The sequence below is a fragment of the Myotis lucifugus genome, unplaced genomic scaffold (assembly GCF_000147115.1).
Source record: "Myotis lucifugus unplaced genomic scaffold, Myoluc2.0 scaffold_7, whole genome shotgun sequence".
NCBI classification, from domain to species: Eukaryota; Metazoa; Chordata; class Mammalia; order Chiroptera; family Vespertilionidae; genus Myotis; species Myotis lucifugus.
This window is the reverse complement of record NW_005871055.1, coordinates 7,227,545-7,245,069: the sequence shown is the minus strand read 5'-3', so window position 1 is coordinate 7,245,069 and position 17,525 is coordinate 7,227,545. Positions and strand designations below refer to the sequence as shown.

General features: G+C 39.2%; 2 protein-coding genes across 2 annotated transcripts in view; one reads left to right on the top strand and one right to left on the bottom strand.

Moving 5' to 3' along the window:
- RCBTB2 (RCC1 and BTB domain containing protein 2) overlaps positions 1-9,663 on the top strand; it is a 37,177-nt gene extending 27,514 nt beyond the window's left edge. Inside the window, exons 9-11 of the mRNA XM_023749106.1 lie at positions 653-818; positions 4,795-4,925; positions 8,428-9,663. Coding sequence (XP_023604874.1) covers positions 653-818; positions 4,795-4,925; positions 8,428-8,568 — 438 coding nt within the window. The 3' untranslated portion in view covers positions 8,569-9,663. The remainder of the gene's footprint in view (positions 1-652; positions 819-4,794; positions 4,926-8,427) is intronic.
- A 4,500-nt stretch (positions 9,664-14,163) lies between these two features.
- Positions 14,164-17,525, bottom strand: part of RB1 (RB transcriptional corepressor 1) — a 198,402-nt gene continuing 195,040 nt past the window's right edge. The window contains 2 exon segments of the mRNA XM_006109689.3: positions 14,164-16,006; positions 16,009-16,026. Coding sequence (XP_006109751.2) covers positions 15,954-16,006; positions 16,009-16,026 — 71 coding nt within the window. The 3' untranslated portion in view covers positions 14,164-15,953.

Genomic DNA, 17,525 nt, shown 5'->3' with positions numbered 1-17,525 from the left:
TGGTCCACCAGCCTCCTGGCTTTTTGGGGGTTTCTGGCAATCTTTGGCGTTCCTTGGCTTGTGGCAACATAAATGCAGTGTTCACATGGCGTCCTCCCTGTGTGTGTACACACCTGTGTCCAAATTCCCTCTTTTTCATAAGGACACCAGTCATATTGGATTAGGGTCCACTCTAATGACCTCATTTTAACTTGGTAACTAACCTCTGTAAAGAAAGACCCTTTCTTCAGATATTGTTATATTCTGATGTTAGGACTTCAACAGATGAATTTTATGAGAGACAATTCAAACCGTAACAGGAAGTGAAGAAACAAAATTACTCAGCAGTTACAAAAATAAACCCATCTGACTTCCATAAATGCTGCTCCCTGGACACGGTGTGGTTACTTTCAGGGAGGCAGCACTGTCTCCATCCAGTGTGTCTGCAGGGGCAGCTCTCCCACAGCAGGTTTGCATTTGCAACCTTGTTAAATTAATGGTTGGTTGAAAACTGGACACAGAGGAAGTGAGGGGCCAGGGCAGGGACATAAAAGTGTGCAACTTGGCGAGTGTCATGTGTAATGTTGTGTTTCCTTTCTCCTTGTTAGGTTCTCCCCCTTTAAGCCCCACAGGGGTGTGCTCCTTGTGTTAACTGTTCTTGCCAAGAAGCTAGGACCTGACATGCTTTTCTTCCTTCAGGTGTGAGCATTTTCGTTCTTCCTTGGATGACAGTGAGGATGATATTGTAGAAATGAGTGAATTTTCATATCCTGTTTACCGAGCCTTCCTGGAATACCTGTACACAGACAGCATCAGCCTTCCCCCTGAGGAGGCAGTAGGTAATTACCACCAGACTTTACCAAGAGATTGGCAAAGTGCTGGGTAACTTGGCAAGGTGATTTCTGTGGAGCCTAAATGGATGTCGCTGTGAGTGCAATCGCAGAAGGCGTTCTCTCTTTGTGTGTTGAACCCAAACTCTTTTCCCTTGTTACTAATCATTCAGAGGTTGACTGAATAGATAAAAGAAGAGATAGATGAATTATCATCACTGTGCAGCGGGTACCACTCTTAATTACTATATGTTAGTATTGTACATAACTTTTAGCTATCATATCTATTGCCCTCAAGATGTTTTCATTATAAAACAGATAAAATCCACATCATAAGCCCTGCTGGTCTCTGTATCTGTGAATTTCCATCCCAGATGGCTTTGGGACAGAAGTGTTCACCTGACATTACAAAAGCAACACAGGGTACCCCATGGATGCAGAGTTCAATACATACTAAGTTTCAGTTTACAGCTGTCAGGAACTAAAGAAAGAGTTCAATCCCCAAATTTTTAAACATTCATTTGACATGTTTATACATGTCAATATAACATTTTTTTAAACCAAATTAGCATGTAATTTTACTCAGGTAAACGAAAGTCTGATTTCTGAAGTTTTACAGTTTCCTTCCTTTCTTGCACAGTGTTTTAGTGCCCATGCCCACTGTGTGCTGCAGCTCCTTTGGGCATCTGTGCAGAGACAGACTGAGGCCCTACCCCTGAGGGGCTTGTACTCAGATGAGGGAGGCCAGCCCTAAGCAATAAATGCAAGCAGTCAGTCAGGAGGGTCAAGAGAAGCCTCCATTGGGAAGTGCATTGAGCAGAGCCCTGGGGAGTCATGAGTGGGCCATGCAGATACCCAAGGAAGAGCACTCAGCATTGGTAACAGTAAGTGCAGAAGTCTAAGACAGGAACAAAGTTAGCATGTGGAAGAGGAGGGGGAAGGCCAGGGTGATTGGAATGGATTGAGCAAGACTTATACTGGGAGGAATTAAGGAGTTGAGAGCTGGGCAAGATCATACCTAACCGTGAAGGCCATGGCGAGGAGCTTGAGTTTTTTTCTTGGTGTGAGGTTTTGAGCATAGGGTTGTGCTATTTAGGATTTGCTTTAATTCTGACAGTAAAATGGGGGGGGGGGGGAAGAGTGGCTTAAACAAGATAGTATCTTTCTCTCTCACACAGGGATACAGGGCAGGGCATTGCTATATGTGGCCCCTGTGCTCATGGTCCAAGGCCGCATTTGCATTACAGGTAACAGGATGGAGGGACAGCGACAAAAGGGTGAAGGGAAAATGCCCAGAATCTTAAGGAGGAAGGGTCCTGGAAGTTCCCCTTACTTCAAACCATGGATCAGAGCTGGCCAAGGCCATAACCCAGCCAGATGCATAGGAGGTGGGGGAAAGTGTGGTCATATCCAGGTGGCCATGACTGTGTGTGTAGTGGAGAAGCAACAAGTAGCTTATACCATAGGAATGATGTGATTTGTTTTTAAAAGATCAGTAATTCTAGTGGCTCAGGTGTGACATGATGGCACCCTGGGTTAGTGGTGTAGCAGTGGTGGCGTTGAAGAGACCAGATCTGGATATTTTAAAGATGGAGCTGATGGTATTTGTCAATGGCTGGGGTGTGGGTGTAAGGAGAAGAGAAGGATTGTAAGGAGAAGAGAAGGATGACTGTGCTGAGGTGCTCGGCCTGAATGGCTGGGGTAATGAAGTATCATTCACTGAGATGAAGACGATGGAAAGATGCTGCTCTTGAGTTTGAAAAGTCAAAGGAGTTGATTAAACATTCAAGTGGCAGTTATTTTTATCAGCTCACCCCTAATATTTGCAGGGCCCTGGGCAAGAGTCCAAATAAAGGGCTACGTATCATACATCTAAAAACTTAGTGAGATGTGATGCTAACTTCAGATAAAATATGTTCAATCCTCAGACCTTGAAAAGTATACCTTCATTGAGAACTGAAAGGCCAGGTTAAGTTTTAGTCGGAATTTAGAGTTGTGCGACTCCTGGGAGTTCTGTGCTGAACACAGTGGCATGGGAGGGACAGGCCTCTGGCCTCCAGCTTGCAGCCAGGTGCCTTCCTTTCCCCTCCACCAGCTACATCCTGCATCACAAGGGGTGTGTGGGCACCACAGCCTGCATGTCCAAGCTCCAGCCACCCCCACCTCAGGCCACCCCTTGAGGCTGAGGGGCTGTGCATTGGTGGTATGGTTTGGAGGGGAGGGAATACCCACACATGTGGTCTCAGGGCCAGGTAGTCGGGGAATCCCAGGGTCCCAGACACCCAAAGTGTGCCCTAAGTAAGAATGGGTACACGGCTCCTTAACCACACTTTGGTGATGAGGGGTGTGCCTGGCAGTACAGAGTGAGGCCTCCTGAGCAGGGACGTGGGGCAGGGTCCTGTCTTAGGGCAGTTCTTGTGAGTCCTGGTCAATGTGAGTCTGAAGCTGGGGAGTACACAGGGCTGTTGGTATGAGTTTGGGAGTTGTTGAAAACTGACCAGAAACCACTGAGCCATTCACAACTCTTATGGTTTCAGCATCCTCCAATGGACCACAGGCTTTTCTTTCATAACTTTGATAATGTGTGTCATATTACAATGAAAGCAAGTTTCTGACCAAATTCTTCCACACTTACAAAACTCAATAGCAGACACAAACAAGAACAGTAAATGTTGTGAGATTGATGAAATCCCTGCTATCTGTCCATTAGGCCCTCTATAAAGTAGTTTGCTTGAAAGGTTAGCATGAAGTAGATGTAACAATACTCTAGTAGCAGGGTTTAGCTAACCTTTTCACCAGCCTAGGACTGGATGTAGACCTAGCGAATGTACCACTCCACAGGTATAGGACTACTTAAGCTCATGATGCTTGAATGCCATTCATGCAAAGGCAAAAAGGCGCTCACGATATTTAGAGCCAAGCCACATATCCTGAACACTACTCATTTCACCAATAACAAAGTATTTCTAGCTCTCTCTGAAGATTTAGGTAGTATCTGAAACTCCTGACAAGGGTCTTTCAAATGCTAACTGGCCATTCCTGACTGGAGTACTTCATAGTGTCTTATAGGGTAGATAACAATTAATGGCATTTGAAACACCGGGCTGGAATCACTTAGGGGCAGTGGTTGCCAACTGATGGTCCGAGGACCACTGGTGGTCCGTGAGGTCCGTGGCAACCACTGACTTAGGGGAATAAGTGAAATAAGAATATGAGGATTGAACCCTGGGGCACTCAAACATTTGAAAGTCAGGAAAAATGGTCTAGCCAAGAGACTTAAGAGTAACTAATTAAAAAGAAGAAAAACACAAGCAAGTAACAAAGCATTTCAAGAAAGGGATGATCATCAGCCACAGGAAATTTTGTGTCATTCTTGAGTAAGATGAAACTGGAGAATAGCGTTGGACTTGGCATTGTGGCAGCCTTTAGTGACAATCCCAGGTGTGATGTCAGGGGTGGAGGGGATGGGATTATGCCTGGAATGGCTTGAGATGAGAATGGGAGCTCAGAAAATGGAGGCAGCAAGCAGAGGACTCTCCCCTGGAGGTTTGCTGTAGAGAGGAGCAGAGAAATGGGGAGGGTGATGAGAGGCAGACATGTCCCCATGACAGGTTTTTCTTTTTTTTTTTTTTTTTAAAGAGATGAGCGCTATTATAGCATGTATGTATGCTGATGGAAATGACCCCAGAGCAGACATTGGTAATGCAGGCGGACAGATCATTAGAGGGGCATTTCTAGGAAACATATGAAAGCCTTGTTCATTGCTCTTATTTTCCATGGCTGCTTGTTTGTCTATTGTATTTGCTCAGTTCAGCCATGTTTTAGGGAAAGCCCCTTGCTCAGAGTGTATGAGCACAAGTCTATCTATACAGCCTTCACTAAGGATTATATTCAAAATAATGTCAAAAAAAATCTTAAGGGTTGAGTGAGTTTAAATTAGGATGCTTGAAGTCACTCCACCCACATAAACATCTCTTTCCACCAGGATTGCTAGATTTGGCTACATTTTATAGAGAAAATCGTTTGAAAAAGCTCTGCCAGCAAACTATCAAGCAAGGCATCTGTGAGGAGAATGCCATTGCTCTGCTCTCTGCTGCTGTGAAGTATGATGCTCAGGTAAGAAAAGAATTTTTTCAGTTAGCTTTCCTTCTGGAAAAAAAACAGGTAGGTGTCTACTTCATATCTTTACATTAAGTAGGTTAAATACTTAATATAAACAATAAAATATCAGAAGAAATATTAGTGACTATATAACGTTAGGGTGGACCTCAAAGGCAGGAAGGATTGATGGATTTGATTAAAAAAAAAGATGCTTATACACCAAAAAATACAAGGAAAATTAAAAAGTAAATAATACGCTGGGAAATTTTTTGCAACATATGATAAAGCAAGCTTACCATAATGTATAGTTCTTAAAAATAAAAAGATAATATGAGTGATTTGACTGAACAAATGAACCATATAGATTTATGAACAAATGAAAAATATAAATAAAAACATTTGTCATACCAGCGAATATATTTTTAGAAATACTACAGCTCAGAACAATGGCTGTCCTCCTAAACTGCTGATGAAAGTGCAAACTGGTACAATCATTCTGGGGCACAGTTTGGTATTATATGTATTAAAAACTCTAAAGATCTAATTCTTTCAGAAATTCACATAAATTGTCTTAAGGAAGTAATCATGGATTTGGACAAAGATTAACTTAAAAGATGTTTATTGCAGCATTTTTTATAATTTTGAAAAATTAGAAAAAGTCAATGTGAACCCTAGAGAATTGTTTAAACTATATAGAATATTAATAATATGAAAAACTATGGTCCCATTTTCATTTTTTTAAAAGTATAAATAGCTGAATTTAAAAAGACTAAGACTGATTTTTTTTCCATTATCTACGAAGAAAAAAGACTGAAAAATATAGTCAGTGGTTATCTTTAGATGGTGGAATTATGGATGATTTTCATTTCCTTATCTTTGTTTTTTTTTGAACTTTGTGCAGGGACCATGTATTGTTTTGATGATAATGAAAGGAAAGAAAACCTGTCTTGAGCTAAATCTTTAGGAAACAGGCTATACTTCTTGGAGTCGATTTCCTTTTGTTATAAGGATATCCTCTCCTTTGGTTAAAAAAAAAAAAACAGGGACATTTTAGTGGTGGGTGGAAGAAAAGGTTTTAACCTTTTGTGTGCTTATATAAATAATAATATGCTTAGTAAAGAAAATTTGAAAAATAAAAAAAGAATAAGGAAGGAAATGACTCATTAACCAAAGAACATAACATTTTCACACAGCTCCTTCTAATCTTTTCCTAGATTACATTATGTATATATTTCTAAATACTAGTTGTTGGTTTTTTTTTTACTTAATGTTTTAAAAAGTCTCACCCAGCTAGAAACATTGACATTTAAAAGCATAGTGGACGTTTGTCTTGCATCCAGGTAATGCTTTATTGGGCACTTACAACATGCAAAATGCTTTCTGGCAAAAAATAAAAAAAATCAATGTGCTTTTTGTAGTTTGTTAAAGTCATGGTGATAATTCTGGACTCTGGTGAGCTACCTCGGATGGCAATTTGGTGGATGTAGTATAGTGTTTTCATCTGAACTAGGCTTAATTTCCAGGACTTTTTCATATTCCTTACTTATGTGCCTTATTTGTATGGTTAACCTTCCAGCTCTCTGTTTTCTAATAAGTAAGCTCCTTGAAGAATGGCAAGGACTTTTCTTTACTCACAACCAAATCCTTAGTGCTTAGGATAGTGCCTGACACATATCAAGAAATGTTTGTTTCTGCCCTAACCGGTTTGGCTCAGTGGATAGAGTATCGGCCTGCGGACTCAAGGGTCCCAGGGTTGATTCCAGTCAAGGGCATGTACCTTGGTTGCGGGCACATCCCCAGTGGGAAGTGTGCAGGAGGCAGCTGATCGATGTTTCTCTCTCATCGGTGTTTCTAACTCTCTATCCCTCTCCCTTCCTCTCTGTAAAAGATCAATAAAATATATTTTAAAAAAAGAAAAAGAAATGTTTGTTTAGTGAATTTCAACTTTGCCTGTAGAGGCACTGTATTTTACTATAGCCCATCTAACTAATTGTTGTACCTACATTACATAAGAGACAATCAGTAAAGTAGACCATATGTATACATAAAATACAGGTTTTCATAAAGAACAGTGTATTTGCTGTCTTGTTTCACTTCAGTGTGCTATAGGCAAAAATGTCATTTCTAAAAATTTAAGCAAGAGTCCATAATTTCAAATGGATGTTGGTATATTCACTATATATTAATGAAGCACATTTTTATGTATAGTCACATGTTCTGATATTGAGTGTGTGTGTGTATTTTTGGCTGTTCTATCACTTAGGGCTTACCAAGGACTTAGAGATGTCATATTGCCACTGTGACCCTAGCAGCCTACGTAGCTGTTTAGGGGTGAAATGGATAGATTTTCTTCATGTAGTTTGTTTCTTTACTTAAAAGATACTGTGAATTTGATTGGAATGGCTATTACTACTGTGAATTTTTGCCTGTGTTTTCATCTCCAGCATCTGCTATAATTTATATGTGTAATGTGTATATGTGATTGCTTGGACATTATTTTGGGCTTTTTAAATAAATCAGTTTCAGCTAATACAGCAGAAACTTTTGGGTTGACTTCTACCTGGCAGCACCTTGTCCTGGGTCAAGACAGCAGCATAGCCCAGGGTCAAAGGCAACTGGAGTCTCCGCCAGCTGGCCTCTAGCTCTAATTTGTCTGGGGCCAAAAAAGCATCCAGCCACCTTCATTCTGTCTCAAGTTTACAAATCTGATAAAGAGAAGTACTACAGGACTATTCTTTGGCCCAGAGTGAATTATAGTAAAGCAGAAACACCAATCTGAGGAGTTTCTTTTAGGAGAAAGTCATGATGTCATTTTCCCAGTTAAGATTACTGAAGGTAATCAGGGTCTGATGGAACAACCATCTCATCTTTCAGAATTTGTTAAAAGTATGACACTCCTCTTTTATATTCCCTTTGTATTATATTCAAAATAATATAGACAATAAACAAAAGGGTGGGGAACCTTTTTTTTTGCCAAGGGCCATTTACATATTTATAACATCATTGGCGGGCCATATAAAATTATCAACTTAAAAATTAACCTGCTATATTTGGTTAAACATTTAATTAACTCACCCCTAATGCCTTGGCAGGGCCAGACCAAATGATTTTGTGGGCCTTATATGGCCCGTGGGCCAGATGCTCCCCACCTCTGCCCTAGGGGAATATAAAAGAGGAATGTCATACTTTTAACAAATACTGAAAGTGGAACCAACAGTACAAATACTAGTAATACTAGTTCTCTCACTGTGAAAGGTACAGAATTCAGACATGTAGGTGCCTATTTCTGGTATTGGCTGGTGTGGAGGAACCTGAATGTTTTACTTTGTCATTTACATTTTTACAACCATCGATTCATATTAGCACTATAGTTTTATAACTATTCTTTAGGTATTGCCATACCAATATGTCTTCCTATTGGCTATCAAATCCTTTTTCCTTGATTGTGTGTTTTCATTCTACGTTGCATTACATTGGAAAATATGAACTTGTTAAAATATTTTTTTGTTGTTCCTAGGATTTGGAAGAATTCTGCTTCAGGTTTTGTGTAAACCATTTGACTGTAGTAACACAAACTTCAGGCTTTGCAGAAATGGACCATGATCTCCTGAAGAACTTTATCAGCAAAGCAAGCAGAGTTGGAGCCTTTAAAAATTGATCCTCACCTGCAGGAAAACATTTTTAGCATTCCTGTCTTCCCTTTAAAAGCCAGAGAATAACTTCCCTTTAATAGTATTAATAATGAGCTACATTTGGCTGAATACTTACGTTCTGTCAAAAGAGGGATGGTGGTCAGTCTTCCCCATCTGCTGAAATCCAGAGTTGATATAAAAGGCATTAAACACTCTGATCAGATGTGACTAAGCTCCAGGGAAAACAATTAAAATGTCTTATTATATTTACCATTTCCTCTTTTGAGTCACTTAAGTTGGACACTTTTGGCATATTGGTCTAAGTATATGCTAGTCTGGTCAAATGTTCTGTTATTCAACAGGCTGATATTGCATAATGACAAGGAATGCTGTCACCACCACATTTTCAGCATCCAGCACAGTGCCTTGCATATAGTAGGCACTAAATTAATTTATTATAAATCTTAAGTATGCCCTGAGAATAACTTTTTTTTTGGTGGGATAAATTTAAAACAGCATGCATCTGTTAAGGTTCATATTCTTCTGGTGCATCGTTCTGAGAAATAGTGGCTAATTTAGAGCATTAATTAGAATTCACAAAAGGCCTTGGCAAATAAATTGTCAAAGGCCTAAGGGCTAACTTTAATTTTCTATTTACTCTGAGTCATTGATTTCGCTTATGGGATTATTGAATATGAAGTACTATCTTTGAATGAATATTATTTCTGGGCTCACCTGCCTTACATAATTGCAAAATGTCCTTTGCCTTTGTGTTGAGAGATTTGCCTCTGTATATAAAAATGTTTGTGTTTTTCTTGTAATTGACTTTTATGTCACTTGAAATCAGGTCTCTTAACCTGGTACAGTATAATTATAAAATACCAGCTGAAAAGGCACTAAAACTTACATTTCATATACAGCATTAAGAAGAATGAGATAAATTTATACTTTTTAGGTAAAAAACAAGTTACCCAACTGCAAAATAAAAACTAGAATGAGCTATAGGATAGTATCAGATCCTCCTAATATGTTTCACAATATGATATTATGTAAAGAAAACTCTTGGAACTAGAAACCTTGTTCTGATACTGAACTATTTGATAATAAAGTGTTTATTTGAATATAATAGAATAGATGTGTATTTTTAATTTATTAAATTTTTTTTCAAATACAGTTTCTACTCAATATTATTTTGTATTAGTTTCAGGTGTACAGCATACTGGTTAGATAATCATGTACTTTACAAAGTGTTCCCCCCGATATTTCTAGTATCTACCTGGCACCATACATACATCATTATTATAATATTATTGATGATATTCCCTATGCTGTACTTTATATCCACGTTTTTTAATTCCTAAGAAACAGCAAAATTGCATCAACTTTATGCCTTATGTATATAAATCCATGTGATATGAGCTTGTATTTTAAAGCAGTTACTCAAATAAGGTAGCATACTGAAGCCCACTTAAAACAAATGGTTATAAACAACTTACTGTTCATATTATTGCCTGTGGCTGTTCTTTATTGGTGAGGTCACATTAGAATCCTTAGTTTCATTGTTTATCCAGTTTTGCACACCTTATCTTGTAGAGGCTAAGTAATCTGGATGCCTCTAGTTCTAAATTGCAATCCTATTTCTGAAATTATATAGTCTCATTCAGTTATTTATTTTAAATCTACCATATATCCTTTTCCCCCACTTTTTGGTAGATTTGCTATTTTATCCAGCAAAGAAATACGCAGATCTGGCTATTACCTATAGCTGTCAGTTCTCGCAGTTGGACAACTCCAGTCTTCATGTCTGACTTTTCCTCCTCACCCTCCTATGCTCACTGTAACTGACCAAAACCTTCACATTTTCATAGTGTCTTCCAAAGCCTTTCCTCTTTCTTGCCGTCTGATAGGGTCTTCTGAAGCTCCTTGCTGCCTTTTTCTTTTACGAACTCATTTCGTGTAAAAATTGGAACAAAGGGAACAGGTAAGTTTATTTAAGGATGCAAAATGGACCACCCTTTACCAAACTCCACAATGAGTCAATAGCCATATTGCCAGAGTACAAGTTATTAAGGAGGGTCAGGTGGATTTGTATCTGGGTTTTCTTTCTACACTTTGTTATGTTAGGTCTGCACTGCTATATGGCTCAGTGCTTCGTATCTTTGGGTACAACAGAATACGCTATAGGACTTTTTCAAAATATAGATTCAAGGATTCTAATTCAGTATATTAAAAAATATGTAACCAAAGAGTATTTTTGATGTTTTTAGCCAAGGATGAGAGCGCTTAAAATCCCCGATTCCAAACAATAAGGGCTAATTATAGACGTTTGAAAGATGACATATGAGTCCAGTGGATGCATCTCTCTGAAAAAAACATGCTTCTCTCTGGTCTTTGAGGATAGAGTCTCAGAAACACTACTGTTCAATTAGGGATATGAGAGAGAAAAGTTACATTTTCATAATAACACTACATAAGAATGTTATGGATGGATGGATCCTTCCTTTCATCTTAGATTTCCTATCCTTAAGTTTTTGTTTCGACTCTGCTCACATGAGGAGGTTCAATGTTTTAATGCTTCCAAAATAATTTTACCCTAATTTACAGAGAAAAGTTAAGATTTTACAGATTTTACATCTGCTGATAGATGTTTTATGAAAATACAAATCCATGCTTTTTTAAAAGTAAAGGTTAATGTTCTTCAGCTGAGACTGGAAGAAACTGCCAGTCATTTTGAACCATAACCTGGTGAGTTTTATTTAGAAATAGAATTCTTGACCAGTAATGAAAAGGAAGCAATGACAAACTACACAGTCTTGTCTCTTATTAGACTCCCCCTCCTATTATTACAACAAATAGGTTGGGAGAATTGTAAAAAGAAAGGAAAAAGGATACCTTACTGTTATTTTTAATTCAGTCTTTGCCAAAGCATAGAAACAAATCATACTGATTTTCTTTCACTAAATTCAGTTAAAATCCCAAAATTTTCTATTCAGGAAGTACCTGATGTTGGTCTGTGGAATAAACTTAACATTCATATTAAACTACCATTGTCATATATAGCAATACTAATATATAAGTATAGTCCCAAAATAATGGATACAAAAAAAGGATTTATAAGAATTTAAAAAGCCTATTTTAATTCCATTCAAATATTATACAGTGTTACCTAGCCAATGCTGGGTACACTATCTGGCTCCAAAATGAGGAACAAAAATATGCTTCTACAGGCAAGTTTCTATGAATCCATGCAAATGGTAACAGAACTAGCATGTAGATGGCTGTGCCCCCTCCCCCAACATCTGCACTGGGAAAGTGATGAAAATATATGAATTTGAACTTGTTTTTTTAAATAACTTTAATTTCTAAAATGCTAAATTGCCAGAAGTGATCTATTTTTATTATCTAGATTAAGAAGTTTTAGTGTCATAAATTGCTTGATTTTGCCTTACCCTAAGAGACTGCATTTCATATAAGATCTCCATCCAACATACAGTCCTTTCAAGTATGCTTGCTGCTTTTCCTGCTCTAACCTCTTTATTTGCCTTTCTTCCACCAGGAACAAACTATCCACCCTGTTTTGTTTTGTTTTGAATCCTCACCTGAGGATATTTTTTCCTTTACTTTTCAGAGTGAGTGGCAGGGAGGTTGGGGAGGGAGAGAGAGAGGAGGAGAAAGAGAAACATCGATGGGAGAGAGACATATAGACTGGTTGCCTTCCTTCCCCACGTGCCCCACCTGGGGATGGGGAGGAAACAGAAACCCAGGTGCATGCCCTTGACTGAGAATCAAACCCACGACCCTTCACGGAGCAGGCCAATGCACTAACCACTTAGCACCCCAGCCAGAGCTCCACCTCTTTCTTTCCTTTTTTTTTTTTTAAGCCTTTTGGATTTCAGAATTGCAGATGAACTGTGGGTTTGTTATATACATAAAAGATGCTTGGGAGGAAAGGCCTTTCATATAAACTTTATATTAGATTAAGAGAGATACCTGCTCCACCACTCCTCCTCTTACAACTCTCCATTCTTCTATGACTCCTTATTGCTCAAACACACCAGACCAGTGGTCGGCAAACTCATTAGTCAACAGAGCCAAATATCAACAGTACTTCTTCAAAATAGACTCGCCCAGGCCGAAAACCAACTTCTGCGCATGGACCACGAAGTTTCAATTGCACTGTATGTGTGCGCCCGCACGTGGTATTTTGTGGAAGAGCCACACTCAAGGGGCCAAAGAGCCGCATGTGGCTCTCGAGCCACAGTTTGCCAACCACAGCACCAGACGATTCCCACCGCCTAGCTCTGGCTTCCCCCTCTGGGGACTGTTTTCCTGTCAATGGCTCCCTCTCCCACCACCTTCAGGGCTCTGCTGAAGTATCACCTCAGCAAGTCTTTCCCTGACAACTCTACTGAAAATTTAAAACTTTCCCTACCAGCACTCCCTATCCTCTCCCTGCTCTTTCTCCAAAGTACTTAATACAATTGGACATATTATGTATTCCACATTTATTTATTCACTTGCTGTACTTCCCCCAAACTAGAAATAGAATGAAGTTCCACAAAGATGGGATTTTGGTTTTGTTTTTTAAAAAATATATTTTATTGATTTTTTACAGAGAGGAAGGGAGAGGGATAGAGAGTTAGAAGCATTGATGAGAGAGAAACATCGATCAGCTGCCTCCTGCACACTTCCCAATGGGGATGTGCCCGTAACCAAGGTACATGCCTTGACTGGAATCAAACCCGGGACCCTTCAGTCCGCAGGCCGATGCTGTGTCCACTGAGCCACGTCGGTTAGGGCAGTTTTTTTTATTAACTGTTGTATCATCACATTTACAACTATGATTGGAATATAGTACGTACATGGCATCTGAAAAGAGGAAGGGAATATTATTTGCTTCTACATACTTGGGTGGTCAAACAAATCCTCTGAGCACTGAAAGGCAAAATTCTAGGGAAAGAGCACCTAGAGACAGAAGGAATAGCAAACATAAAAGCCTGAGCTGTAGGGACAGGTTTGGCATCATTAGAGTAAGGTCAGTGTGGCTAAAGCACATGAAGCAAGCAGAAAAGTGAGGTGAGGATGGAGGAGGAGGTAGGGCCACTTCACAGGCCAAGATAAGGAGTGTGAATGATTCAAGTAGGGTAGCAATGAAAATCCATTTACATTTTAACGGGATCATTTTTGTTCTTTATGGAGTTGAAAGGTAAAAAGGAAAGAGGAAACATGGAGACTTATTTGTCTGGGTTGTCTGAGAGAGAGAGAGAGAGAGAACGAGCTTAGAAATCTTTAATGGTGGTCCAGACAGGAATTAATAGATGACTCTTAGGTTTTTTGCTCAAGCAAGTGTTTAGTAAAATGGGGAAAGACTAGGGTAGAAACAAGGTATTTTTGTTTGATTTTGGTTCATACTAATTAGTTGAGAGCGGGGAGGAGTAGGAATGAAGAGGTCTATTGGCTATGAGAGCTTTGACTTTTGTGAAGAGGTCAGGGCTAGAGAAGTAAATTTAGGGATCATCAGCATATAAAACCCACTAAGGCTAAGAACAGATGAGATACCAGTAGAGAGTTTAGATATAAGAGAACATTAGTGCAATTAATACAAAGACCACAACAGATCATTAAGACTCTTAACAACTAATTTATTTTAAAATAAACAAATTATTAATTGTAGAAAATAGTAACACAGCAATATTAAATGTACAGTTTTAACCAATACAAAAAAGCAATAAAGTAATATCTGAAGCCTTATTTAAGGAATCTCAATACACGATCTCTGTAGTTCCTAAAATTCCGGTACTATTTCTAATGGGAGTTTGTTAGCAAAAGGCTCAGAAATACGGTAAGCCCTTGAGCTAACAGCTAACTGATTTGTATGATATTCATGCAAAAGTTAATGAGGGAATGGAGTAAAGCATTCTAGTTCCTTTGTTATCAAGATAACTGTAAAAATAAAAGTTTGAAACTTAATTGAGCATAAAATAAAATTTTGTTTTCTAACAAACAGAAAAGATTTCTTTTTAGAAAGAGTTTAGACAAAAGTGATTTTCCTAAAAGCTAGTTGATGCTACCTTAAATACCATCTATTTTAAATTATACCATCTCTAAATAAGTTAATCACACAAGATAGTTCAAATACACCTTTAGGTGCCAGGAGGGAAAGCACCTCTCTTACAATATAGCTATTTTGAAATTTTTGCAAAAAATTAGAAACATTAATGCCTAACCCAAAGGCCTTTGAATATGTACTTGATATTTTAAACTGGAAATAATGTGGCTGTGAATGGGCCAGTGTTAGACCATCTGATGTTAAAAAAAAAAGATAAATAGACAGTTGCAAGCTCTAAAGATACAAGGAAGACATGTACCATTCGAGAGAACACACACCCCTTCCCAAATTTAGGAGGACAGAATAATTGCTGAGATGCAATTAGACTAATCTCTAAAAAAAAATAAAAATAAAAATAAAAAATTAAGACTCCTAATTTAACAGTCTGTTTTATGGATTAAAATTATTTTGAATTTTGATTCTTCAGGACCCAGGAACATTAGAAAGTGCACTTTGGATATACTGCATTAGGGTCCTCTAAGGCAAAGCTATGGCTGAACACTATTTTCCAAGGACTAGATGGATTCTTTCTGAATTCAGTAACCTGAATGGCATAACCAAGAGCACTATTAATAACCCTAATTTTAAAGCATGAGTTGGATGAAGGAAAGAATCAACAAATTCTTAGAAGTCCTGAGGTATGAAATCTGTATCAGTAGTATGACAATATCCTATGCTTATAGTTTGCTTTCTGCTTGTATTTAAAAGCTAAAACGTATAAAACAAAACACAGTACATCAGATTCCATTAGTAAACTAAAATCTAATGTATAAAAATTAGTAATTTTTTCATAGTTTCTAATATCTGTTTTAGAAGAAGAATTCAGGATCATTTGGGTTATTGGGGGGCAGTCAGCCAAATTGCATTTGGAAGAAAAGACACATTTTTAAGGATGTTCATGTTAAATTAAAAAAAAATAAATATAAATTAATAAAAATAATAGCAAACATCACACATACGCCACAAGAAAAGACAAAGTATTCAGACAGGCATGGGTTGTTGGGACTCCCACTCCCAGGCATCCTTTGGAAACAGAAATATCTGTTACAACTTTAAAATGGCAGATTTTACACAAGATTTTCAATCTTGTACAATAATAATGCATATTCTATTAACTACAGCATTGCAAATGGCTTAGGAATTGTCTGCACAAATATTCAATGTGCACCTGAACATTTTATATCCATAAAAAGAGCAGAAGATATGTATTAAATGTGGCCGTAAACAGAACCTGGGAGAGTTACACAGTCGGCTCTGTAAGAGCCAGAGGTGAACACAGTACCCACCAAAGTCATGAAATCCTCACTTGGCTTCCCTGTTTGAGATATCTATGTTATCACTCATTTTCTGCTTTGCATTCGTGTTCGAGTAGATGCTGGAAAAAAAATGAAGTACTGTTAATGGCACTGCTGGTGCCAGGTAAGTTGGCAAAGGGTTGCCATATATGTTATGCTTATGCCAAAGCAGTAGAGTTGTGGAAATGGACATTTAAAAAGTACATTATTAATTACATCATAGACAAAAACAGAACATTTCTTTTTTGTTGTTGAATTTATTGGGGTGACATAGGTTAATAAAATTATATAGGTTTCAGGTGTAAAATTCTGTAATACATCATCTGTATTATTATATTGTGTGTTCACCACCCCAAGTCAAGTGTCCTTCCATCCTCATTTATCTCCCTTTAACCTCTTCTACCTTCCCCCAGCCTCCTTTCCCTTTGGCAATCACCATGCTGTCTTCAGTGTCTATGAGTTTTTATTGTTTGTTTTTATTTTGCTTAATCCTTTCACCTTTTCACCCAGATTTGCAAACTCCCTTCCCTCTGCAGTAGTCAGGTATTTCTTTTAAATTATTTTAAAATTCTTAACTTGATTTTAGTGGTGGACAGGAGCTCTTCATAAAGAAGCACAAAGAATCCTATCCTATATAATAAAAGCCTAGGTGGCGTCACACCTTCATGCCATGTCACAAGATAGCCGCCACAAGATGGCCAGCAGGGGAGGGCAGTTGTGGGTGATCAGGCCAGCAGGGGAGGGCAGTTGGGTGCAACCAGGCCTGCAGGGGAGGGCAGTTGGGGGGGACCAATCCGAGGGGTCCCAGATTGGAGAAGGTGCAGGCCAGGCTGAGGAACACCACGCCCCCGTGCACGAATTTCATGCACGGGGCCTCTAGTCTACACTAATAAAAGAGAAACATGGTAATTAGTGTAAGACCGCTACCCTTCCCATTGGCTAATCAGCATATCCTTATGCAAATCAACTGCCAACTAAGATGGCGGTTAACCGCCAACAAAGATGGCAGCTAATTTGCATACGCCCAATGATGGGAGGCGAAAGGGGAAGGACTGAAGAATGGTGATCGGCAACCCAGGCAGCAGGCAAGAGCTAGGGGGTGGGCAAAGGCCGCCTTTCCCCACCCCCCAGCCGGTGATGCCATTGGAAAGCCGGCAGCAAACCCGACCCCAGGGACCGGGGTTGTGGGCTGGCCTGCGCAGAGCGACCCCCATGGCGATCGGAGGGTGGGAGGGCCCGGGCACACACCCGACTGTGTGGTCTGAGTTTGCTGCTGCCTATAAACCAAGAAAAAGTTGTAAAATGAAGTGCTAATCTCTAGGGTTTAGGTCAGACCAAGGAGTAGTGCCACTCAGCCAGAAGCTGGCTCATGGCTGGCCAGTGCGGAGGTGGTGGCAGGAGCCTCTCCCACCTCCATGGCAGCACTAAGAATGTCTAACTAACAGTTTAGGCCCGATCCCTTGGGGGCCTAAGCCTTTAGTCGGACATCCCCGGGAGGGCTCCCTGGCTACCAGAAGGATGTCTGTCTGCATTTCTTAAGCCTGATCCCCCCGCGCCGTGGGCGTAAGTCAACAGGTGG